The sequence below is a fragment of the Blennius ocellaris genome, assembly GCF_963422515.1.
Source record: "Blennius ocellaris genome assembly, chromosome: 5".
Taxonomy (NCBI): domain Eukaryota; kingdom Metazoa; phylum Chordata; class Actinopteri; order Blenniiformes; family Blenniidae; genus Blennius; species Blennius ocellaris.
In genome coordinates this window covers 10862036-10888570 of record NC_137654.1, presented here as the reverse complement: position 1 = coordinate 10888570, position 26535 = coordinate 10862036, and the positions used below count along the sequence as shown (strand labels likewise).

The following is a 26535-nucleotide window of genomic DNA, read 5'->3' as shown; positions in this document are numbered from 1 at the left end:
AAAACACTGAAAATAGAACTTTCACTCTGAAATGTGATGACCTTTACTAAAATGACTCACCAGTCTATTTGTTTATACTTTTACATCCTACCACTGCTAAAAATGTTTGTACACTGAGGCTGTTCCGTGTCAAAGTAAGCCCATCTTTGTTGAGATGAATTATAGATTGATTCATGTCGGTCAATTCAAGTGCAATGATGGTTGAGGTGTGGTCGAATCTGATAGTTGTATTTTCTTGTCTGATGTAAATCAAGGCATATTCACCTGTGATAATAAATTTTTCATCAAATTCCCTTGCTCTCTAAATTACTAAAAAATAATTTACTAAGCACCAAGGATACTGTCATAGTATTTTAGATATAAAACACATTTAAATATTAACAGATGTGATGGACTTTGGTGAATTTGTTAAAAGCTTAAATGAAGGCATGGGACTCACCTGGTGCAATCGATGGCCTCTGGTCTATCAAGATGAAGAGGAGAGTCGGTGTGATGAATACCAAAAAGCCCACCGAGCAAATAATCTCCATCCAGCTGAAACTCTGAGGGTGGAACAATATTTTGGGATACACTATGCAGTAGAGTTCCCAACAGGCATAGAAAACCCCAAATCTGCTGCATTGTTGCCTTAAGTGTGTTTTGTTTGTTTGTTTGAAAGCATCGACTGACCTGATCGCAACTGCCAGCTGCCAGCTACTGCCAGCTTTAATGTTTGGTGGATAAACCACAAATCTCTATGCAAATGGGATCTGAACTTGCTTGATAGAGACTTGTCCAGGGAATTTGACTGCATCTGTCCTAACTCTCTGTGGTAGGCTTGAGTTTTCAACAAAGATAAGGTTTTGTTTTAGCAAGATAATCAAACAAAAAGCATGTTATTTTTTGTTCAGGTAAAAGCCATCTTTAGTTTATGTCATGTAAGATGTTTTACCCCAAAATTTATTCAAGTGGCTTCATGTGTGTAATTACGGAGGAAAAACAAGCATAAGAGACAAAATATGCATCATTGTGGCAGGTCTAGTATATACTGGGGTGCAATATGAGGAGATTTGTCTCTGCTTTGAATAAGATAGTATATATTGGGGATGGCAAAGGTCTCAGTGCTGATTTTCTATCACTGCATACCGACATACAAATAGTCAGACGTCCATCCATCCATTCTTTCCTGCTGAGCCCATATGGGGTTGTGGTAGCAGCACAAAGAGCAAAGAAGCCCAGGTATCCCTGTGCCCCACAACTTCCTCCAACTCTTCTGGGGGGACTGTCAAGATGCTCCCAGACTGGAACTCTCCAAGGCCTGATAAACCTAAAAAGGGAGGCAACCAGGGAGCACGCTAATCAGATGGATCACATCAAATGGCTCTTCTCAATGTGGAGGAGTGGCTTCACCAATTTGAAGCTTCCCAGATGGCCTGAGCCCTTCCTGGACTGTGGTCTTGTCATGGCAGAAGGACTTGCATGGTCTGGTGACCTTCAGAGCTATGCTGTCCAGAATACATTCTCCTGGTAAGGTCACCCAAGGCCAATGGGTCTAGAGTAAAGGCCCAGAAACATGTCTAAATCTCACTCGTGCAAATAGAACACAAAAATATTGTTTACCCTACTCGAATGAGGGTCACAGGGACACATCTCTGGAGCCAGTCCCAGGGTTGGTGTTCGCCGACAGGCACCTGGTGACCATGTAGCCCACGTGTCCTGGTCGGGCACAGCCTGAACAAGCAAAGTGGGAAGGCTCCGTGGACCCACCAACCACAATCCTCAACATGGGGGACTGATTGTGGCATTTCTCATGCAGTGTAAAAGAGTGGGGAGATATGGGGTTTTGTAGGCCCCTGCAACGGAAATGGTCAGAGACGTTTTTATAAATTCACTTAATTTGTAAAAGATGGCAGCTCCAACAAAATAATAATAATACTCATGGGCAAGCTACATTGGTATCCAGCCACAGAGATAGACAAATAGGACAGCAAGAGCAAAACATATATACATGTTCCTTGCTCTGTGGTAGTGTAGGGATTTACTACCTCATATGGATCACTATTTATGTTTTGGTTGGCTATCGATAATGATTCATAATTATCAAAGATAGTTATTAATAATGTTGTTGAAATTTAATCTGATGTGTATCAGATACCTCGGAGCACCACCTGTCTTAACAGGAAATGATAGCCAATTCAGTCATATCAGTCTCATAAGATATACTAAACAGCTAATCAGGAATTTGAATTAATAGTTAAATTAATTACAATTACCAGAATTAACAGTAAAGCTTGAAGGATTTTGGAGTTCTTGACACAGAAGAGGTCGACATTTCATTCACCTTTGTGCACATTAATAAAACAGCAAATATGATTCCAAAAATTTGATTTATTAACAATGAAAACAAATAAAATACAGATTCTAACTACCTATATACAGCTGGGTGTGTGTAGGTGTGTGTGTGTGTGTGTGTGGAGAGAGAGAGAGAGAGAGAGAGAGTTGGAGGGAGTGTGTGTGTGTGAGACGTGTGATGGAACTACAAAACAAGATGGCGGATCACAAGAAACTACATTCCAAATGGAGGTTGTCAGAGAGCAGGAGGTCTGTCCTGAGTCTCGGCCATGTGCTGATAGCAATGGAACAATAGAAGCTAGCCACAGCATCTGCTTCTGGTGTGTCTCTGCTAAAGGACCATTTCTAGAATGAGTTCATGTGACTGCGATTTGTCTTGTAAAACGTCAGGAGTCATCAGATGGTGTTCAGTTACTGTGTGATGTTGTCTTTAATGTGATATGTGTAGGATTGTGAGTTAACGAGTTAGTAAAGCAAAGATTAGCATGCAGACCCTGTGTCTGTGGAAGAGCTAACGTTGGTTTACAGGTTGATAACGGCTCCTAATATCATTATCAAAAGAACGCGATCATTGTAACAGAATCGACACATCTTCATAAAAGTTAAACAGTTCTATGCATAGCATCAGGTTTAACTAATCTCAGGTAATGCCCAGTTGTTACTACTTCCTTGAAGGAGTTCAGTTGTTGTCCTGCTGGAGGGAAGCTGGTGTCTTCTCCTGTCGTTAGCACCTCCTGCTAACTGTGGTTTGCTGGTTCTGCAGGCTGAGGAGAAGAAGATGGAGTTGATGTTTCAGGAGCTGTCCTTCTTTACAGCTCCTGGTTGTTCCTTTGTTCAGACTGAGGAGCTGGTCGCTCAGGTTTGTGATGGTTTTCCTGCTTGTTCAGGAAAAACACAAAGAAGTTCTGTGAGGGTCCCTGGTTCCGTCCTGGAGAAACCAGTTGGTTTCCCTGGAGAGCAGACTCTGGGTGCTGGTCTCTGGATCAGGGTTAGCCCTCGTGGTTGGGTCAGCCGAAGAGTTGAGGAGTGAAGGCCTCTGGTTGCAAGAGCGTCTGGTGTTAGCTGTGTGCTAACGCTGGGTGAGTTGAGCTGCTGGGAGCAGCTCGCCAGCAACCCACCTACTTGGAGTTTGCTTTGCAAGCGAGCAAGAAGCCTGGCTTCGCAGGCTCTTTGTTCCACGTGTGGATTCAGAGGTGTCAAAGCCTGAGAGCTTCAACCAATCAGTGACTGGCTGATTGCATGGGGGAAGAGTCTTGTGAGCAGAAAGGGGGGGATGAAGGTCCTGCAGAAGGCCCTCCACCCCTACTGGGTGTGATGGTCAATCACATTCCTGGGTCAGAATTCATGTCATGACTGCGTCTCATGACAAATGAATATTGTCTCTCCCCAGAAATGAACAAACTTTCTGGTGTCCTGCAGATCCCAACAGTAGTGAGAACATCCAATAGCAATATACATGGCGGATCTACTGGACTATTTTAATGCACTCTACAATAAAGTCAGATCAAAGAAGTGGTACCATTGGCTTGTCTTCACCTCATTGCTCCCTTTCACATTAAATTGCCTCGGTGAATGCAGTGTGAGAGTGAGTGGTTGTGGTGGTCGGATGGGACGATGGCGCAGTTTGGCAGCCTCACTTCTGTAAGTCTGCCCCAGGGCAGCTGTGAGTACATCTACTGTATAGTTGACCACCTTTGACTACAGAGTGAATTAATTATGTATGCATTATTATTATTATTATTATTATTATTATTAAAGTGAGATTTTGCCACTCTTTGTATTTGACATTTCATTGAATCAATTATGAATTTCCATTCTCTTCTGAGTGATTTAAATGACTGGGTATCTTTGTTGACAGTAACCTTGAAAATCCTTTCAAACTTATAGCACTGTTTATACAACAACATTTCACGTGACAACACCTTATCTGTTAAAAAAAAGTGAGTGTGTTTAGACTGCAGCAGCGGACACAGGGAGAACGATGTAGTTAGTATGCCAGGCCATGTGAGGGCACTTTTGCTTGATTTTGTAGTGAAACCACACAGATGTGTGCGGAGAACAATATGCTATAAACAGGAAGAAAATGGAGAGCACCCGACATCCGTATGAACTGATGAGGCATCAGCTGCTACCAGGGGTGAGTCTCAACTACAAACTACTGACATGGACGATAAAACTAGAATACGGACCGTGACTAATACCACTATGGGTCACCATGTTTGTTTACAAGGAATGGAAGGGAAAGGGAGGGGGAGAGATGCACATGTGCAGTAACAGGCGCTGTAGCCTCCATCAATCTCTGTAGAAGCGATTAGTGGCCATGAAAGAAACTTTGCACCTTGAGAGCTGGTATATAAACTTTGCTGATACAGTGGATCCGCACACTGGTGCCATGTAAAGGAACCCCCCCAAAAGTGAAGAAAGTTTTGCTGATACACTCATAATCATTGTCGTGTCCATGAGCCTTATTCTCATCAGCTTACAGCAGAAAGTAGTTGAAGACTTTAAAAAAAAGTGAATGAAGCTCCGTTTCCCCAACACCAGAGTTTTGGAACCTGCCAGTGTGTGCAGACACGGAGTTGCAGTGCGTTGGCCAGTGGCTCAAGACGCGACGTGATGCAACACGATGATCAGATTCGGACAACTCCCACACACAGTGCGCCGGGACACCCCGGTGTCCATCCTTGCATTGCGTCAGCTCTCTCGGCTGCAACGTGGAAGTTGAGGACCAGCACTGATTGGCGCTGGGGCGACATCACCGCGGCCAGCCGTCGTTCGCTCTCTCTGAACCAACATGGAAGCTGCAGCTGCAGCTTTGTGGCTGCAAACAAAATGGTTAACTAAACAACTTGTGTAAAGTGGAGTATGTAAAGAACAAGAGCAGAGGGTTCATAAGGTCCATATCTGCCAGTGGAAATGAGGCATTCGATTTTACATGAATCAGTACGCAGTTGTACTGATGGAATTCAGTTTGGACCTAAAAAGAAGAGAATTTGGTACCCATCCCTCGTCATTTGACAAAATAGATTTAACTGCATGGTTGAAGAAAAAAAAGCATTTTAGTCAGCAAATGTGATCATGGCTTCAAGTCTTGCAGTGTGAATGTGGGTGAAGAGAACTCACCATAACCAAAGCTCCTGAAATACAATGTCCCTCCCCAGTGACACTGCTGGTGTTTGATGACTGTCTTCAATATCTTACAAGAACTATGGCAATTATATATATATGGTTTTTGTCCATATATGTGGATTTGTGAAATCGACAGATCAATTAATTTCAAGAAAATAGTATAAAGCAGGGTTGCCCAATTCCAGGCCTCGAGGTCCAGTGTCCTGTAGGTTTTCACTCTCTCCCAGCTTCAGAACACCTCAATCTGATGTTAACGTCATCATCAAACTTGTAAACAAGCCAAGTCACGAGGCCATTATTGCATTCAGGTGTGTTGCCACTGGGAGAAACCTAAAATACGCAGGAGACCAGACCTCAAGGCCAAGAATTGGGGAAGCCTGGTATAAAGTATACAAATTAACATGCAAAATACAAAAATGTTGAATAATACTTTTTTGTGGTTTAAAATTCCTCTCTCAAAACAAAATATTCTCAGATTTAGGTGCTCAAACTAAAATATCAACATGAATCCATAAATGCTGGGATATTATTATTATAATTGACAGGAATGAAAACAGACTGAATCATTTGGAAAACAAATTCTTATCACAGAAACAGCATACTCCAAAAGATGAGATAAATTCTTTTATCGATAGAGAAGCAAATTCAAATTTTCCAGTATTCATGCAACAATCATAATATAGTGTATAGAAATATTTTTGATTACACAACTATTGCAGATTTCTACAAGCAGATATGGGACACAACTGAAGCTAAACATACTGAGACAAAACAACCAATATATTTACCACTATTTTAAAATTACTTGAAACTGATGAAAGCAGTAGAGCAGCAAGCACAGAAAATATGGCTGAAATAGTGAAGTGAACTCCGAGTTACCTCAATTTTTTGTCAGTTTATCGCACACAGACTGTGTTAGGAACACTTTGACTATACTTTAGAGTGATTACAATTGATAATTGGTCATGTGATCAAAATACTTTTTCTTCAGGATCAGTCCTATTTATGGCCCACATCTCTGTTTGACAGGGTACAAGTGTCCCAAGAATAGTCTTGGTCAGACCAGGTCACTCTGGGTCACTTAAGGTCAGTTTTAGATCAGTTTTATGACTATGTTTTTGCTATATAGGGAAATGTCACACTATAATCCTTTGATACATTTGCTGGAAATGCCATATTATGTTTTTACTAAAAGTGGTAGAAGGATTTCTGATGTATGTATGTAAGATACTGACATATTTACTGCTGGCAGCTACTGGCTGATTGTTTTGGTGTAATTCTGAATAAGACCTTGGAAGAATTGCTGTGTGTTTCTCTGGGGTTGGAAGATGATAATTAAACACTTTGGGAGGAAGTACCACAGAAGGAAAGAGTAGAGACTGCAGAGGACTGCCAAAGCATTCAGAGTCTGGATGTAGGCCCCATTGTATAGTAGGTACACTGTGGCAAAAGCGATCCATGTGAGGATGAGCAGGAGCAGGCAGAAGGTGATTGATTTGGCCTCATTGTAGTTCTTTGGGAGGTCCTTCCCCATGTAGGAGAAAATGAAGCAAAGACAACACAGGGATAAAAGGAAAACCACACAACTGGATGCTGCTTTCAAATTAATGTCACAAACAAGAACCATTTTGTCTCTGTACCAAAATGTTTCATTGAAGGGTTTGGGAGGATCAATAGAGTATCCAATAAGAAGTAAGAGTGCCTGAATGGCAAAAGCCACACTGATGACCAGCCACTGTCCGTGATATTTCATCCACCAGCTGTAAAGCTTTGGCAACTTGGCTGCTATCTTAAAAATACAAACAATCTGAAAAGAGCGCACAACAAAACAAGCCAGACAAACAGTGTAGAACAACAGAAATGGTAAAAACCTCAAGATACAGGAAGCGACTGTTGGCTGACCAAAATAAAAGTACACACTGACACTAGAAAGCATGAGACAGATTAAAATGAGGAAGCACATGGGTCCTCCAGCAGATCTGACCACAGGTGTATTGTAGTTGATAGCAAAGAGAACAGACACAGCCAGACTGAGTCCCACCAAGGCCCAGGCAGCAACCATGATGACTACAGCTCCAGTGTCTGTGAACGGTATGAACTCCACCACCCGCTGGTTGCATGACGTGCTTCCCTCTGTGGACCATTCAGCCTCAGTGCAGGAGACACAAGTGTAGGGATCCTCTGTTTCACAACACAGAGAAACACTGTCAGTGAAGATGTGGAACTATAATAAGTGACATGTGCAGTGATTTTATTGAAGCTCGTATGAGTGGAGTCAATTACCTGAGTGATAAACCATCTCTGCCTTTAATGAAATCTAACAACAGTCTAAAAGAGTTCTCAGCATAGTCATGGTTTAATACATCTTTAATTGATATCTTGTTGTGTAATACTCCACCTGTTATGTTGATAAAAGTCCCATTTTGGCAGATTTCACAACTGAAGCAGCATTTGTGGACTCCTTCTGGTTTTTTCTTGTATCCTACGGGACACTCCTGGGAACAAACTGAAGTCGGAACCTGTGAGACACAATCATTCAGGACAGAAGGACTTCAGATTAGGTTTAGGTATAGGTTGATGTAAAAATTTTACATCCTGACTTTTGTGGAAACAAAAACCTATATATAGGTTATCCATATATACAGAGGTGACTGGTCATTAGGGGCAGGAGAGGCTGAGCCCCACCTGGTGTCATCAGAAAAGGACTGCATGCAAAGTATGCTATTAATACTTTAAGATTGTCTACAATATTTTCCTGTCTGTGAATAAAACCTGCTCTTACATAGCACATAATTACAGTGTGAGGACAGTGCTCCTCTTCCTGCTTCAGGCTGTGTTTTCTCCTGATCCACACCGATGGTGCATGAGTGGGGCGAGCCTCTCTCTCACCATGCAGTGTGTATTGCATGCAGTAAAGTGTAAGTGTGCATGCTCAGGTTGTGCCTATATATATAAACAAGAAGGCATGTTGAAGCACGGGTCAGTTTATCTAGTTACATTTATTGCAACAATACCATATATATATATATATATATATATATATATATATATATATATATATATATATATATATATATATATATATATATATATATATATATATATATATATATATATATATATATATATATATTTTTTTTTTTTTTTTTTTTTTTTAGTGGTGCTCTGATCGATGACCACCTATAATTTCCAGCCGATTTCTGTGGAAAATATGTGATTGGCGTTTGCCGATCATTGTCTTTCATGGCTGATCAAAATAAACCCCGCCCCTTTCCTTCACACTGCGGAGGCACACAGTTGCAAACAACAACAAACATGTCGGCCGTGTGAAACTTTTTTAAGATCAGTTACAGTGATGTAAAGTTTGCATCCTGCAACGAAAAAATACCTGGCGGGGGGGAGCATGTGAAAAGGCTTCAACACAACAAACTTCATCCGACATTTGAAGAACAAACACTTGACAGAGTACGGTTAGTTTTCGAGGCTCACGGCAACAGTCAGATGGTCATTAACGCAACTCACGCTTGGCAAGACTTGTCCTCATGAGCATGACGGTCAGAAGGCATAAATATTACACTGACGTAGCCCTGCCAGAGCTCCACACAGTGTACTGTCACATTGAACGTCTCCTTAAAGAAGGTCTCTCATCCTCTAAGTTTCATGAGTGATATATGGAGCTCGGACATCAGTCCTGTGTCAATGCTGAGTTTAACAGCTCACTGGATTGATACAGATTTAGGCACGTCTTGTGTAAATGATAAGAACGGTAAGTGTTAAGTTGTTGTTTTTTTCTTTGATATTATTTGATTTAGGCAGTGTTGAGATATATGGCCTTTTATTAGAGTTGTTTGCACTATTTAGCCTGTTTAGAGCCTTAATAGTTTCAATCTGTTAAAGATTACTTTACATATATATATTAGGGATGCTCGATATTGGCTTTTCTACCGATATCCGATATTCCGATATTGTCCAACTCTTAATTTCCGATACCGATATATGCTGGCTTTTTACATCAAAACTGTTAGGTAACAACAACATAAAATATCTCCTACTGTGGAATTAACACATTATGCCTAATTTTATTGTGATGCCCCACTGGATGCATGTGTGAATCAAACATGTCTTTCCAAATGTACACACTGAGAAAAATAAGAGAACAACAACTTAAATTATGGAAAAAAGTGCCAGATTTATTTAGTGTTAGAGAGAAACCTCAACAACAAACTCAACAACACCACAGACAATATTAAAAAAAAGGAAGATGCATATCTTCAGTCCATTAGTTGTAAACAGTCAATGAATGAATAACTGGCCATAACTTGTCAAATAATATACTCAAACTGGGCTCAATCTCTTTTAAGAGTAACAAAAGAGTGCAAATATAAACAAGAAAGGCACAGAAATGCTCACAAAATTAAAACAGCACTCCTTTAAAGTGCAACAAAAACAAAGACTGAAGTTGACTCGTCCATATAACTGGTCTATTTCTTTTTCCCATGTCCTCATGTGTAAGAGGTAGATTTTTCTGTATGAATACAAGCATCTCAGCATTGTCGCAATGTCTGCGATTTCTCTTCTCATCAATGATGTGGGCACCAGTGCTGAACACTGGTTCACTGTCAACACTGGTGCAGGGTGCAGTCAGGTACTTGCACCAGCAGGGAAGAGGGCCTGGTTGAGCCTCCAGCACTCCACGGACATTTCATTCACCGGGCTTCTCCTTCTTAGCCACGAGTCTAGCGCGTTGTATTTGTTGTTGTTAAACGTCATCAAGCGCGCACCCGTAAACGTCCCATGCTGCATTCATGCAGACTCGGAAATTCCAATATCGGTTGTAAAAATCCGATACCGATATTTCCAAATATTACATTTTTAAGTCAATATCGGCCGATAATATCGGAGGGCCGATATTATCGGACATCCCTAATATATATATATATATATATATATTTATATATATATATATATGTTGGGATCTTACCAGACCACAGAAAGTTTGTTCATTTCTAAGGAAAGACAATTTTCATATATCATGATACAGAGTCATGCCACATGAATTCTGACCCAGGAATGTGATTGACCATCACACCCATTGGGGGGGACCTTTTGCCACAGCAGAACCTCCCCCGCGTTCTGCTCACAAGGCGCTTCCCCGATGCACTCAGCCAGTCACTGATTGGTTGAAGCTCTCAGGATTCGACACCTTCGAATCCACACACTTGCAACAAAAGCCTCCAAAATCCAGTCTTGGAGTGAGTCTTGTAGCGAGCTTTCTCCTGTGAACACTGTCGCAAGAGTTGCTTCCCAGCAGCTCAACTCACCCAGCGTTAGCATACAGCTAACACCAGAGGCCTTCAACCAGGGGCCTTCACTCCTCAACTCCTCTGCTGACTGGACCACGAGGGTCAGAGCTTCCCAGGACCCGGAGACCAGCACCCAGAGCCTGCTCTCCCATCAACCAAGGAAAACCAACTGGTTTCTCCAGGGCGGGAGAAGAGAAACGACGCCTCACAGAACTTCTTTGTGTTTTCCTCAACGAGCAGGAAAACCACCAGACCTGAGCGACCAGCTCCTCAGTCTGAACAAAAGGAACAACCAGGAGCTGCAAAGAAGGAAAGCTCCTAAAACATCAACTCCGTCTTCTCCTCCTCAGCCTGCAGAACCAGTAAACCACAGTTAGCGGGAGGTGCTAACTACAGGAGAAGACACCAGCTTCCCTCCAGCCAGGACAACAACCAAACTCCTTCAAGGAAGTGGTAACAACAACTGGGCATTACTTGAGATTAGTTAAACTTGACGCTATGCATAGAACTGTTTAACTTTTATGAAGATGTGTTGATTCTGTTACAGTGATTGAGTTCTTTTGATAATGATATTAGGAAGCGTTATCAACCTGTAAACCAACGTTCGCTCTGCCACAGACACAGGGTCTGCATGCTAATCTTTGCTTTACTAACTTGTTAACTCACAATCCTACACATATCCCATCAAAGACCACATCACACAGTAACTGAACATCACCTGACGACTCCTGACGTTTTACAAAACAAGTCGCATTCACATAAACTCATTCGAGAAGTGGTCCTTTGGCAGAGACACATAGGAAGCAGATTCTAAAGACTAGCTTCCATGTTCCATTATTCTCCAGCACATGGTCGAGACCCAGGACAGACTTCCTGATCTCTGATAACCTCCATTTGAATGTAGTTTCTTGTGATCCGCCATCTTGTTTTGTAGTTCCATCATACATCTCACACACACACACTCCCTCCACCTCTCTCTCTCTCTCTCTCTCTCTCTCTCTCTCTCTCTCTCTTTCTTTCCCAATCACACACACACGCACCTACACACACGAAGCTGTATATAGGTAGATAGAATCTGTGTTTTATTTGTTTTCATTGTAAATAAATATAATTTTTGGAATGTGCGCAAAGGTGAATGAAATGTCGAACTCTTCTGTGTCAAGAACTCCGAAATCCTTCAATCTTTACTGTTAATTCTGGTAATTGTAACTAATTTAACTATTAATTCAAATTCCTGATGAACTGTTTAGTATATCTTACGAGACTGATATAACTGAATTGGCTATCATTTCCTGTTAAGACAGGTGGTGCTCCGAGGTATCTGATACACATCAGATTAAATTTCAATAACATTATAATAACTATGTTTGATAATTTTTAATCATTATCGATAGCCAACCATAACATAAATAGTGATCCGTATGAGGAAAGAAATCCCGACATATATATACATATATAAAAAGAGGATTGCTTAGTCTGCTACGGGTATGACAAGGCAAATGTGGCTTTAGTCAGTCACCCTTAAGGGTCCTCCATGCTTTCCACATTGCACATCTTCAGACCATGCACGTTCCACAACGTAACATAACAATCCCAAAAATATTTCCACTTCTGTTTCCCGGCATTGTCCACTTTTCCTAAAGTAGTTTATGCTTAATTTCAGGGGTTCTGAGCTGCCTGGCTCTTTTTTTGCTTTTAAATTGCGATTGTTTAGACTAGGAGAAGGAAGATCTCCAAACACAAGCACCCAGCAAGCGCTGGCGCATGTGCAGTTGTCATGCACTGGTTGCGCGGTCACAAAATTTAGTGTTGTATATGATCAACTGCAGAGGGGTTGGAGTGGACTCAAGCGCACAGGGGCAGATTTAGATGATTTTTCACGATTTTGATGTCATGCGTACTCTGCGCACACGTGGAAGCAGAAAGCAAGGAGGGACCTTTACACACATTTGAGCACACATGGGATACCAAAATAAAATACTGTCATTAATAAGTCTGGCAATTTAAATTGGAGAAGAAAAAAAAACACCTTACTTTTCCATTTCCGTGCCATTGAATTTCACTGCTGTTGAGGACGAATTGGAAGGGTGGGTAAAATTGATTATAGCCAACCTCCTGCACATCACCATTGTGGTTCCAATAAACTATTAAGTATGATCCATAGTTGGGGTCACCATTCTCATCAAACTCTATAGTTTGATTTAAGATTGTAAAGTTGGACTTTTTCAGCTCTGCTAGGACCTGAGGAAAGTGGAAATAACAGTTACATTGGAGTGAACATCAAGGGCTTCTTCATTAAACGTTCTGCTCAGGTCACAAGGTCACAGAAAGTTTTATTTTGTTTGAATAGCCATTTCATAGTAACTGATCTGCAATGCTGTCAATCATTCCTTCCTTAAAATTTCTTTATGATTACTCTGTATTGGTAAGATATGCAGGGCCTTCTCACGTGTCACTTCACTGGTTGTGAAGGAACTGTATAGGGTGTTGAAGGAAGCAGAATGCTTCATAAACCCACCAGCCACAAAACAAAGCGGGTGTGTTTGAAATGATTCCAATCACCCTAGACATGATCAGATTGGTTCATGAATTTTACATTTGGCGAGTGCAGGGTCAGCAACCCACAGCTCCAGAGCCATCCCTCTGCTCCTGCTCCTTGAGCCTCGGTCCCACTGCTGAACATTCCAGAGTGTGGCAGCACAGGGCAGGTCGGGACAGTACGGTAAGGCAAAGCACACCCAGACACAACTCCCAGCAAGTTCTGGGAAACGGGTCCAAATAGCTCTTTGTGTGTTGAAAGTTGCCGACCCCTGAGCTAGTGGAAAGCCCACATTTTGTATTTATTGCATCAGTCGAGTTCACTTCAGTTTGAACAAAGATGAAATGTTCTTAGATTTCAAGAATTTAAAACATGGCCATGTTTCACCTGCTCAGATGTATAAACCTCCTATGGTGCTGACATTAACCCTTCAATCTTGTATCATTGATTGGATCTAAGGGTAGGTCCATTCCAGTGAAACCACAATGTCATTAGCTTCAGGATTCTAGAGCTATATCTGTTCCAGTCGTATGAATGATTTTTTAATGTTAACATAAACCAGCACAAATGGTCAAAGTGAAAAAGTTTCATGCTTACCATGTGTGGGTACACTGTAATATTGTCATTACATCTGCCAGCTCCACATTGTAATGTGTTGTGTAAGGCGTGGGCGATGGAGTACACAGCAGCATAAACAGGAAAAGAGAATGATGAGTCTGCATCATTGATATCTGCAGCACTCAACTCACTGCAGTTGAAAACTTGATTGCAAAACTTCTCCTGTTCTGCATTTTCACAAAGGGCAGCCGCTTTGGCAGAATGGACAAAATCACTGAAACCAGGTATTGTCTTTGCAGGTGCAGCAAACCCGATCACAGTCCCAATATTCCTGATTCCTTTTGTCTGGAGGAGTTTTCTGTTTAAGGACCATGCATCTGGTGCTATCCACACCTTGTTGGTGACATTGTGTTGTATTGCTGACTCAATAAGATCTTCTGCTATCCATTCAATAGTAAAAACAATTATGACATGCACCCTCAGAGTGTCTATCTGTTTGAATATTTGTGGGTAATCTGTTTGATGATCAAGGCCTTTGGTATATGCCAGGCAGATGTCAGTGTCTTCAATTTTCCTTATGAACAATTCTTGACCATTAATGCCAAAATCATTATCTTCGTATAGAAAAGCTACCCAGTGCCACCTGAAGTTCTTCAAAATCTTGACAATAATTTCAATGAGATCTTTGTTGGTATGCACTGTTCGTAAGAAAGATGGATAGGTTTTCTTTTGTGAAAACACAGTGCTGGTTGCACCATAGCTGACCTGGTGAAAGGAACAGAATTTATGATTTACACTGGCAATACTTTATCAAATATCAAGGTACAAGCCAAAAAATGACTTTAATGAACAAGAGAAAAGAGTTGGTAAATTTACCATTGGAATGAGATCCATCATGACAAGTGGAGCGACAACCATCGTCTTACTACTTGTGTAACTACCGATCACAGCCATCACTTTAGACAAATTCTTGTGTGAGTCCCCCCAAGGCTTAATGAAGCCATTCACTGACAGGAGGTTGAGTATGCTTGGAATGCTATACCTCTCTGAACACTGGTCAAACAGGATGTAGCCAATGGATATATTTGGCAGGAGGCTGGTAGAGTTGTTGATTTCCTCCACAGCAAATCTCATCACCTGAAACCTCTGATAACTCGACAGAATTAAAGGCTGACTGAGGACAGAGAAAGGAATGGGGGGAAACAGTGCATTTTGAAATTGGACATCAAGGAAGAAATACTGTATATGTAGAACTTTCACTCTGAAATCTGATGACATTTACTAAAATGACTCATCAATCTATATTTTTATAACTTTCCATCCTACCACTGCTATAAATGTTTCACTGAGGATGTTACATGTCAAAGTGAATCCATCTTTGTTGAGATGAATTATAAATTGTCTCATGTGGGTCAATTCAAGGAAAATGTTTGTTCATGTCTGATCTAATTTGACAGTTGTGTTGGCATGCCTGATGTAAATCATGGAATGATCACATGTGACAACATGTGATCATTCCATCATAATGATTCCATGATTTATGAGTGGTTTTAAACTTAAAAAATACTGCAACCTGTTCGCTGAAAGATTTATTAATGTTTATTTTTACCACCATTATGAGGAATTTCTCATAATGGTGGTAAAAAATAAACCATGATGGGTCATCACTGATACTAAGCATTCTGTTGTGGTATTTTAAATATAAAACAAATTTTGGGAATAACAGATATGATGGACTTTGATTAATTTGTTAAAAGCTTAAATGAAGGCATGGGACTCACCTGGTGCAAACGATGGCCTCTGGTCTATCAAGATGAAGAGGAGAGCTGATGTGATGAATATCAAAAAGTCCAGCGAGCAAATAATCTCCATCCAGCTGAAACTCTGAAGATGGGACTGTGTTTTGGGCAACAGCATGCAGGAGAGATCCCAGCAGATACAGAAAACTCAAAGCCTGCTTCATCATTGCTTTTAGAGTTTCAGTTTTTGTTTAGTTTGGATTCATGGGCTGACTGTAAATCATCACTTCTTCACTCTTGACAATACACAAGGACTGATGGCCACTGCCAGCTCTCATGTTTGGTGAAGAAACAAATGTGTATGCAAACATGGCTGGTTGACTGCATTTTGCTTGACTTCTTGTGATAGGCTTGAGATTTCAACGAAGCTGAGGGTGTGTTTCAGCAAAATAAACAAATGCAAAGTTTTCAATATGATATAGAAAATTCACTAGAATATGCAGAAAACAAAAGGAACAGAAAAAGAAAGAAAAGAGCCTGATGAGATATGCTTCTTTGACAAGATAGGGTACACTGGTAACCACAAAAGCCTCAGGCTCTGTTAGATAGATAAATACTTTATTCATCCCCGTGGGGAAATTCACATAAGCCAAAACAATTTTGTTTCTCCCCTGCATTCTTCCAAATAATTCCACCTACACATGAACACATTGAAGCACGATGCCTAAGGGCATGTAGTACATATTGGCATATGCCACGGTGACTCACCTAATACACCAAAAACCCAGAAAAAGAGATGGAGAACATAGAAATATAGACCAATAGATCCATATAACTCTGAGTTATATCGATCTATGCTCTCCTCCTGGTACTTAAGAAATCCAACACATCAACTTATTACACCCGTGCTCCAATCCCTGCACTGGCTTCATGTGTGTCAAAGGATTGACTTCAAAATCTGACTTCTCGTTTATAAAGCTTTGAACGGTGTTTGGCCTAAATACATCTCAGATTTAATTGAAGAATATTAAACCTCCAGACCTCTGAGGTCCTCAGGAAGAGGATTGCTAAGTGTTCAACAGGGCCTTTGCTCCTCTCGGTGGAGGAGGATTCGGTATGGGCTCCTTGGTGGGTGAAGGAGTGGGACTGGCTCTTTCTGCAGTGATGGGCCTGGGAGGGATTCTCCAGGTACCTGTGATGCTATCAAGAGCGTCTGCTCTTTTGGGACCCATGCGGAAGTGGCGGCTGCAGCTCTGAGGCTGCAAAAAAAAAAAAAAAAAAAAAAAAATGGGTTAACAAACCAACCAATGCAAAGCCAAGTATGTAAGCAACAACAGAAGATTCAGCATAACTCTTTGGTATGGTTATTGCGGTACCATCCACAACTTTTGCAGTGGAAATGCATAAAAACTTGAACCATACAAAAGCCATCCCGTTCCATTCCAGCACTTTTTGTGCGGTGGAAACAGGGCTAAAGTGTCTGTAAGTACATCTTATTTCCAGCCACTCTTCACAGCCAGACTCCTAAATCTGATGTCGTAATCTGCTAATTGACTTAAATATTGGATTAAAACCCAAAGAGATAAACATAGTTGCTGTAAAATTGTGAGGCCGTGATAATTATTTGATAAGAAATAAGGTATTAGATAGTTCTAAACAATTAGATGAAGCCTAGAAAAAACTTGCTTTCAAAAACTAAGATCTCAAATTGAGACACAAATTATGATTAAATGAGAGTAGCCACAACAGAGAAACTGCTTTGCGAGATGGTAAATTTATGTTATGTTGAGCCAGGGATTCTGTCATGTCTCAACAAGTGGGAAGGTTCATATCATAAACAAGATATAAATAACATTTGGATTTTCAAATTACATTAAAAACCTTTAGAATCACCTTTATGTGCTAGATGTAATTTTTTAAAGAAAAATGGAGACCAGTTCAGATAATGGATATTTCTTTATTTAGAGAACTGACTTTAACACATAGGTATAGATTTGATTGAATTAAACAAATGCAATGACAAATTAGTTGATAAAATTATGTTACAGTTGTAACTCTCAATCAGAAAGTTTAATAAAAGGGACAGAACATTGAAAAAAAACTTTAAATTAATGACATATGATTGTAAATAATCCTGTTTAACAATATCTGGGACAATTAGACAGAATAAATTATTATAGTAATTAGAAATTATTATATTATTTATTATTGACCTGAAATAAAAGTGCAGAAAAATGTGATGGAAAACTAATCACATTATTAGGAAAATTATTTCAAACTCAAATTTAGTGATCAACTATAAAATCTATAGGAAATGATAGATATGGGAAAAAGGTTAGTAAATCAATTCAGATTAAGTGAGTAAATAATCAGTTTGATTGTCTTAGAGGCTTAATATTAAGATCAATGCCAGGGACAGTGCCATTCCCTCTGAATTTAAATAATGGTAATAAAATTATAGATGCATCCTAAAAGTGTTGGCCCCTCTCCTGCTGGCTGACATCCTCACAGTCCATAACCAGACTCCACTAACGTTTGTGGTTTTACAGGGAATCATGCCTCCATGAGAAGGAAGGGGCCGGACAGAACGTGGGTTATCTGCAGAGATTGACGAGAAGCATCATCAGAAGCATCACAGAGGAGGTGTAAGAGGAAGAAAACAAGACATCCTCATGAGAGTTGATGTTTAGTTGTGGAGGACAGGATTCATGGGACACATGGATGCAGGAAAGGAGAGGCATGGTGCAGTGTTAAACCAGTGATGCTTTAATGTGATAGTATAAAAGAAGAGAAAATGAAAAAACCCTAAAACCTTATTGAATTTCAAAGAAAAAATATTTCCTCTTTATTATAAGAGGGGGATTGTGATAGATAAATACGCAAAATAGAGAGTAGGGACGTGTTTAGAGTTGAAAGATAATCTGTACAACACATTAGATGACATTTGATATGCATCGGCTTTGTTTTATTGCATTTATTTTTTGAGGGATAGCATTTGACAGGCAAGAACAGGCCCTAGGAAAGGCTGCGACAGGTTGACTGGACCTCTTCCCATGTCAGTTATATTGATTTTTAGATATTTTAGGACTTGGCCGTGGATTGCTGAAGTGAAAGACTGAAGATGCAGCGAGACTCTTTGTGAGGCTCAAGAAGAAGACATCTTTGAAGTGCACAGAAATTCCGAAAACAATGGTGATGTCATCAAGAGCGCCCCCTTGTGGAGGAACAAGGTCATTTTTCTCCATATCCATCACAGGATGAACCAGAAGAAACAATTGTGAACGTTACAAGAGTTGGATTTGTTAGTTATGATGCAAAATGTGGTGAGAACGTTAAGGGGATGTACTCTTTTGATTGTTACTTAGGGCCAATCCCAATTCTATTTTTACCCATACGCCTACCCCTTAGGCCTCCGCCTACCCCTTAGCCCTCCGCCTCCAAAACGAGGGCAAAGGCAGTTTCAGCCCTTAGATTTGGGACACCCCTCTCCCTCTGCTCAGCCCCGCCCCTCTCGCTCTGTCTCACAGTTTTGAAGTCATAATACGGCGCCATCATATCAGCAGAGCTGAACCACGGATGTTTGTTGATTTTCCAGCAGGAGCATCGTCATGCCGTCCCAAATTCAACGTGTTGCAGTAGCTTGGCTGCTTTGTTTCGTTTTCCACCTTTCCACATCAAGGCGAAGAAATAGACAGAGACATGGATTACTTCAGTTTTTGCGCTGTATTTGGACTTCAGAAATATTTCCTCATTCACCATGAGAAAGTGGATGAGCTTCCTTGTTCGCTCGGGGGTCCCTGTTTTCAAAACACCCATATTAGAAGACTTTGGAACTATACAGTGTAATAATAAAATGTTATAAACACGGTCTCTACGAAACATATACACGCAGAAGCTACATACGGCAGACGGCAGCGCTACTGCCGTTCTTACTAGTATAAAACACAACAGGTTTATAAAACTTTAGAAGCATATATATGTGAAATGCGAGCCCTTCGGCGCCATGTCCTCATAACCCTCTGTTTAAAGTGTGCATCTGAAAATGCTTCGTTTCGAGGGGTGAATAGCCCTTCCCCTCACCCCTCCGCCTCTGTGCAATAGTGAAATGGGACACCCCTCAGACTCTCGTGAACGCGCATTTCAAAGGGGTTGGGGTAAGTTGAAGGGCTAAGGGGTAGATTTGGGACGCAGCCTTATTGTGTTTTCTTTTTAGTTGTTTAGGTTGACACATAGTATGTGTCAAAAGGGTGAATGTTGAACTACTCTGGCTTGAATATAGTTTTTGTAATGCAAATATGGAACAACCCAAATGTCTTCAACCTAAACTATGAGAACTGTGAGAAAAAAAACCCGGGAGTCCAGCTTGAGGAGAGGAGGATAACTGCGGGGTCAAGAATCCTCTGCTATGATTGGCCCAGCGATGACCGGAAGTGAGTCATGAGTCACAAGAAGTATCCTTACTGGACAGCAGCTATAAGATCCTCTGCACATGTGAAGACGGTCTCTTTTCTTCACCATAAGAATAGGGAAGAGTATGGCCGGAGTTTGTATGAACCACATGGTGAATATAGTATTCTCGTTAATACTCATATAAACTTTAACTATCCCAGGTCTGTTGTCCCTCGTCCACCACAGTTTTGGAACATGCAGGATACTGGAAAATATCTTACAGGTTTTAGTGAAGCTCTGCAGGGAGGTGCACACATTAGCGAACTTAAGCTAATAATTTCAAACCACCACTAAAATAGTCTATAGTAATCAAATTAGCATTCAAAATACAAAAAAAGTTTAAAAACAAATTGTCTAGGGTTGGAAATACATAACTAAAACCGAGATGTGCTCAATAAAAATCAAAGGCAAGTGGACTAAATAGAGCGATGTTGATGTTCGGAGATCAAACAAAAATAACAGAGAAACCAAAGATGCCAGGACAATTTCTGAAGTTACCATTAGATAAAAACACTCTCACATACTACTTGCAAAACAAACCAAAAGAGTTCGAGAGACAAAAACAACACAGTCAATAAGATAAGGTGAGATCTTTATTGATCCAGAAGGACATTCAAATTACGGGGTGTCTTACTACAATAAAAATATAGTGTATAGAAAAGCATTTAATGATAAAACAATGACTAAACATATCTGCTGATTTCTACAGGCAGATATGGTGCACGACTAATATTAAACACTCACAAAAATAAGAACTCTGTATTTTCAAATTATTCAAAACTGATGTAAATAGTAAAGCAACAAGCATAGAAAATATGGGTGAAGGAGTGATGTGAACTCTGAACCCTTGGTCCCACTGTGCAGTACATGCTGGAACAGGGTGGGTCGGGACAGTACGGCAAGGCAAAGATCCAACTCTGTTGCGCTGTCCCACCACAGAGAGTACGGTTAAATAGTAGGCAGAGTAGTGAATGATGATGGTATGTAATGTCATGAATGTCTTTATGCAACAGTAAGTGTGGAACCAACGCAGAACTTGTGGGTGCAGCTCTACCAGCACATACAGTGCGAACTGCATCACAGTGTGCAAAACTTTTTCATTCTTAAGAGCAGCATCCATCTCCCACTGAATATCCTCTTCTCCTGTTACACTTCACCTGGACTTCTTCAGAATACCGCGGCGCTGCAGAGTGTACTGACATTGCAATAAGTCAACAAAACAACCAGTGTGCGCAAAGCGGCAGACGTGACGGTCACTTAAGGTCAGTTTTAGATCAGTCTTTTGACTATGTTTTTGCTATATAGGGAAATGTCACACTATAAACCATTGATACATTTGCTGGAAATGCCAAATTATGTTTTTACTAAAAGTGCAAGTCGGATTTATGATGTCTGTATGTAAGATACTGACATTTACTGCTGGCAGCTACTGACTGATTGTTTTGGTGTAATTCTGAATGAGACCTTGGAAGAATTGCTGTGTGTTTCTCTGGGGTTGGAAGATGATAATTAAACACTTTGGGAGGAAGTACCACAGAAGGAAAGAGTAGAGACTGCAGAGGACTGCCAAAGCATTCAGAGTCTGGATGTACGCCCCATTGTAAAGTAGGTACACTGTGGCAAAGGCGATCCATGTGAGGATGAGCAGGAGCAGGCAGAAGGTGATTGATTTGGCCTCATTGTAGTTCTTTGGGAGGTCCTTCCCCATGTAGGAGAAAATGAAGCAAAGACAACACAGGGAGGAAAGGAAAATCACAGAACTGGATGCTGCTTTCAAATTAATGTCACAACCAAGAATTATTTTGTCTCGGTACCAAAATGTTTCATTGAAGGGTTTGGGAGGATCAATAGAGTATCCAATAAGAAGTAAGAGTGCCTGAATGGTAAAAGCCACACTGATGACCAGCCACTGTCCGTGATATTTCATCCACCAGCTGTAAAGCTTTGGCAACTTGGCTGCTATCTTAAAAATACAAACAATCTGAAAAGAGCGCACAACAAAACAAGCCAGACAAACAGTGTAGAACAACAGAAATGGTAAAAACCTCAAGATACAGGAAGCGACTGTTGGCTGACCAAAATAAAAGTACACACTGACACTAGAAAGCGTGAGACAGATTAAAATGAGGAAGCACATGGGTCCTCCAGCAGATCTGACCACAGGTGTATTGTAGTTGATAGCAAAGAGAACAGACACAGCCAGACTGAGTCCCACCAAGGCCCAGGCAGCAACCATGATGACTACAGCTCCAGTGTCTGTGAACGCTACGAACTCCACCACCCGCTGGTTGCATGACGTGCTTCCCTCTGTGGACCATTCAGCCTCAGTGCAGGAGACACAAGTGTAGGGATCCTCTGTTTCACAACACAGAGAAACACTGTCAGTGAAGATGTGGAACTATAATAAGTGACATGTGCAGTGATTTTATTGAAGCTCGTATGAGTGGAGTCAATTACCTGAGTGATAAACCATCTCCGCATTTAAAGGATATTAACAACAATCTGAAATAGTTCTCAGCATTTCTATGTTTCATTACATCTTTTTTGATGTTTTGTTGTGTAATACTTCACCTGTGATGTTGATAAAAGTCCCATTTTGACAGATTTTACAGCTGAAGCAGCATTTGTGGACTCCCTCTTGTATTTTCTTGTATCCTATGGGACACTCCTGGGAACAAACTGAAGTCGGAACCTGTTTGACAAGGTCATTCAGGACAGAAGAAGTACTTTTGGTTAAGTCTTGGAAAATATTATAGGCCCAGACATTTGTGGAAACAGAATTTCAAACCATCACTACTTATTTATGTTGTTAATATAGTCAATGCCTTGTTTGCCAGAGCTGTGCCTATGGTAGTCATCCATACACACATCCAAAATGCCATGGGGGACCAAAACAAAGTACCCTCATGAACAAATATGGAATTTTTGATTGGATGAAAAAAATGACTTACTCCATTTGTGTGCCATTGAATTTCTCTGCTGTTGATGACCAAATGGAAAGGTGGATAAAATTCATAATAGCCGATCACCTTCACATCACCATTGTGTTTCCAAAAAACTATTAAGTAGAATCCATAGTTGGGGTCACCATTCTTATCAAACTGTATTGTTTGATTTAAGAGTGTGAAGTTGGACTTTTTCAGCTCTGCTAGGACCTGAGGAAAGTATAAATAAAGAATAATTGGGAGTGAACATCAAGAGCAAATGTGTTGCTCAGGTCACAAAAGGACAGAGAATCTTAAATAATCTTCAGTTAAACACATTTGACTTTTGAATGCTTGCCTGAAAAAGTAGGTAAACTCTCAGATAAATGAATTTGGCTGAAATTCCTAGGACTGCTTTGCAATGTCTGATATTATGCTTTCATGTTTCTCTGCATCCTTTTTGCTTTTCCTTTCTATTTCAATCCAACCTCACTAGTTGGGGGGGTAGTGAGGGAATGCTTGGAAAGACTGGTAGTGGACTCCATCCGAAATTATTTCCACTGCGACTTCGATGAGAATTTCTCCCATGTACCACAGAGTGTGGGGAACATGGAGTCTTGAGTGTTCAAAATCTCCATTGTGGACGTGGCTAAGTGCAGATGTGGACTGAAGCTCATTGGTACCTGTTATGGCAACAGCCCAAGGACATATTAATGAACACCTGCAGCCTTGGAAGCTGTCATGCCGAAGTAGGGGGGCTTTAGGGCCTCGTTGGAACTGGGTACTCTTGGCTCAGCAGACAGACATAAGTGGGCTAGAAGGTCTGTGGCATAGGAGGAGTTTGGAGGGGCCATGGAGAAAGAATTTTGGTTGGCCTTAAAAACGTGTCAGCACCATCCAGCAGCTCTAGAAAAGTTGTAGGGGTCCATCTCAAGCTGCATGTGCATGTATGTATGTGTGTGTGTGTATTTGTGTGTATATATATATTTTTAAAAAAAATTCCCCTCTCGCCCTCCGTGGGCGGTCACCTGTTTTTCTATTCCAAGCTCGGGTCCTCTACCAGAGGCCTGGGAGCTTGAGGGTCCTGCGCAGTATCTTTGCTGTTCCAAGTACTGCACTTTTCTGGACTGAGATGTCCGACGTTGTTCCAGGGACAGGAATATATAGGAATATATATATATATATATATATATACATACATATGATTGCACCTCATTTTGATTTTAATTTTAGAAATTAACTTGATGTAGGCTATTAAATAAAAGAAAAAAATCAGTGGCCGCTTCAAGAATTAATTTAAACCAGTAACAAAATGTTGTTGAACTCGTCCTCTCTTATATCCTACTTAGATTAACACAGTCTTTAGACATTTTTTATTAAAATGGAGTCGTGACGATAAATTAATAGACTACCCCCCTACACGCACACACATTTCTTTATTTATATAATCCCCCTCAAAAAACAAAAAACAAAAAAACTGTTGTGTCAGAGTGAGAGTGACTTTTCTACCTGCTCTACACACTGCTGTTTTACCAAAATTATAAAGGCAACTACCATTTCACAAAAAAAACAACAATGTTGTGCATAAAATGGAGAACTAATAAAGTAAAACAAAAACTTCAAATCTGGGCCAGAAGACTCTCTTACGACATAAGTTATCTCAAATTATTTCTGCCTCGATGTCAATCGGGTTTGGAATTAATGGTCAATCCATTCCTAGCCGCACTTCAAGTGGGAGGAGCCAGGTGGAAGCTCAGGGTTTACTGTATTGACTGACCCAAGATTAATTCAGCTCTCTTTCTAGAACGGGAAACTTGGGAGTTTCCCTCATTTCATGGTCAACATGCTCATTTTTCACAAAACACACTTTCTGGAATACCCCCCAGGGGCCTATACTATGGCACCGAATTTTCTCTCATCTTCAATGATTAACCCTGGGTTTTTCCATACTATAATGCTCATTCACTTCAGTATAAATCACTCCGGTATCTTGCTCTGAATGTCTAACCTGATCCTGAGCAGCATATGTTCTCAATAAGATCTCAGTGAGTGTAAGAGCTCCACCTCCTGACCAATCAGCTCTCTTGGAAAATGACCTGACAATTCTTAAATGATCGTGAAACTCCGCCCCTTTCATGTGAATGCGCACTGATCCTGAAGGGAACACGTGGTTGAACTAGCGAGTTGATAACCTGCTTTTACAGATTATCAGTATAGAACTGTTAACAGGATTGTGCATGTCTTGGTGAGTCAACCCAAAACAAGGAGATCTCGTGGATATATTTATCACGGGTCATCGTATCGGCCTCTGGACTCTTCAAGTCCACCCCTCAGTTTTAATTGGCATATAAAAAAATTGCCAAAGACTGACATGAGATTATTACCATTGATCCAATGGTCACAAGCAACACTCCACTATGAACGCAACTCACGCAGGAGTGCGTCAAAGAGGTTACAAACTTCCGAACTGAGCCATTCTTTATTTTCTGACATGAAATTTGGAATTGACAGAATTAAAAAATAAAATGTCTCTCCAAAACGATTAGGTGCATTCCTGTCTTTATGTCCTCTCCTGGCCTTGTGTTCGACATCCCTATCTTCTTTCTATGTTTCTGCAATTCAGCAAATTTAGCTCACAACAAGTCTATATATCATTATAACTTTAAAATGGTCAAAGTGAAAAATGTATGCTTACCATGTGTGGGTACAGTGTAATATTGTCATTACATCTGCCAGCTCCACATTGTAATGTATTGTGTAAGGCGTGGGCGATGGAGTACACAGCAGCATAAACAGTGAAAGAGAAAGTCGGGTTTGCATCAATGATATCTGCAGCACTCAACTCACTGCAGTTGAAAACTTGATTGCAAAACTTCTCCTGTTCTGCATTTTCACAAAGGGCAGCCGCTTTGGCAGAATGGACAAAATCACTGAAACCAGGTATTGTCTTTGCAGGTGCAGCAACCCCGATCACAGTCCCAATATTCCTGATTCCTTTTTTCTTAGGTATTTTTCTGTTCAAGGACCATCCATCTGGTGCTATCCACACCTTGTTGGTGACATTTTGTCGAATCGCTGAATCAACAAGATCTTCTGCAGTCCATTCAGTAGTAAAAACAATTATGACATGCACCATCAGAGTGTCTATCTGTTTCAATATTCGTGGGTAATTTGTTTGATGATCAAGGCCTTTGGTATATGCCAGGCAGATGTCAGTGTCTTCAATTTTCCTTATGAACAATTCTTGACCATCAATGCCAAAATCATTATCTTCGTATAGAAAAGCTACCCAGTGCCACCTGAAGTTCTTCAAAATTCTGACAATAATTTCAATGACATCTTTGTTGGTATGCACTGTTCGTAAGAAAGATGGATAGGTTTTCTTTTGTGAAAACGCAGAACCAGATGCACTGTAGCTGACCTGGTGAAAGTGACAGAGAATTTATGGTTATTTACACTGGCAATACATTATCAAATATCAAGAGACAGGGTAATCAATAGAAAAAAGTTGGTAAATTTACCATTGGAACAAGATCCATCATGAAGAGTGGAGCTACAGTCAT

At 40.6% G+C, this 26535-nt stretch overlaps 2 protein-coding genes across 2 annotated transcripts; both read right to left on the bottom strand.

Annotated features, from left to right (window-relative positions):
• Positions 1-6712: 6712 nt before the first annotated feature.
• LOC308130438 (taste receptor type 1 member 1-like) lies at positions 6713-14778 on the bottom strand (the record flags this gene model as incomplete). Its single annotated transcript, XM_080496839.1, has 5 exons — positions 6713-7641; positions 7859-7979; positions 12876-13004; positions 13900-14625; positions 14737-14778. 5 exons carry the CDS (start codon positions 14776-14778, stop codon positions 6713-6715), a joined length of 1947 nt encoding a protein of 648 aa, XP_080352965.1.
• Positions 14779-21474: 6696 nt separating this feature from the next.
• Positions 21475-26535, bottom strand: LOC308130164 (taste receptor type 1 member 1-like; the record flags this gene model as incomplete). Its single annotated transcript, XM_080496363.1, has 5 exons — positions 21475-22403; positions 22620-22740; positions 23078-23203; positions 25668-26393; positions 26494-26535. The coding sequence occupies 5 exons, from the start codon at positions 26533-26535 to the stop codon at positions 21475-21477; spliced, it is 1944 nt and encodes a 647-aa protein (XP_080352489.1).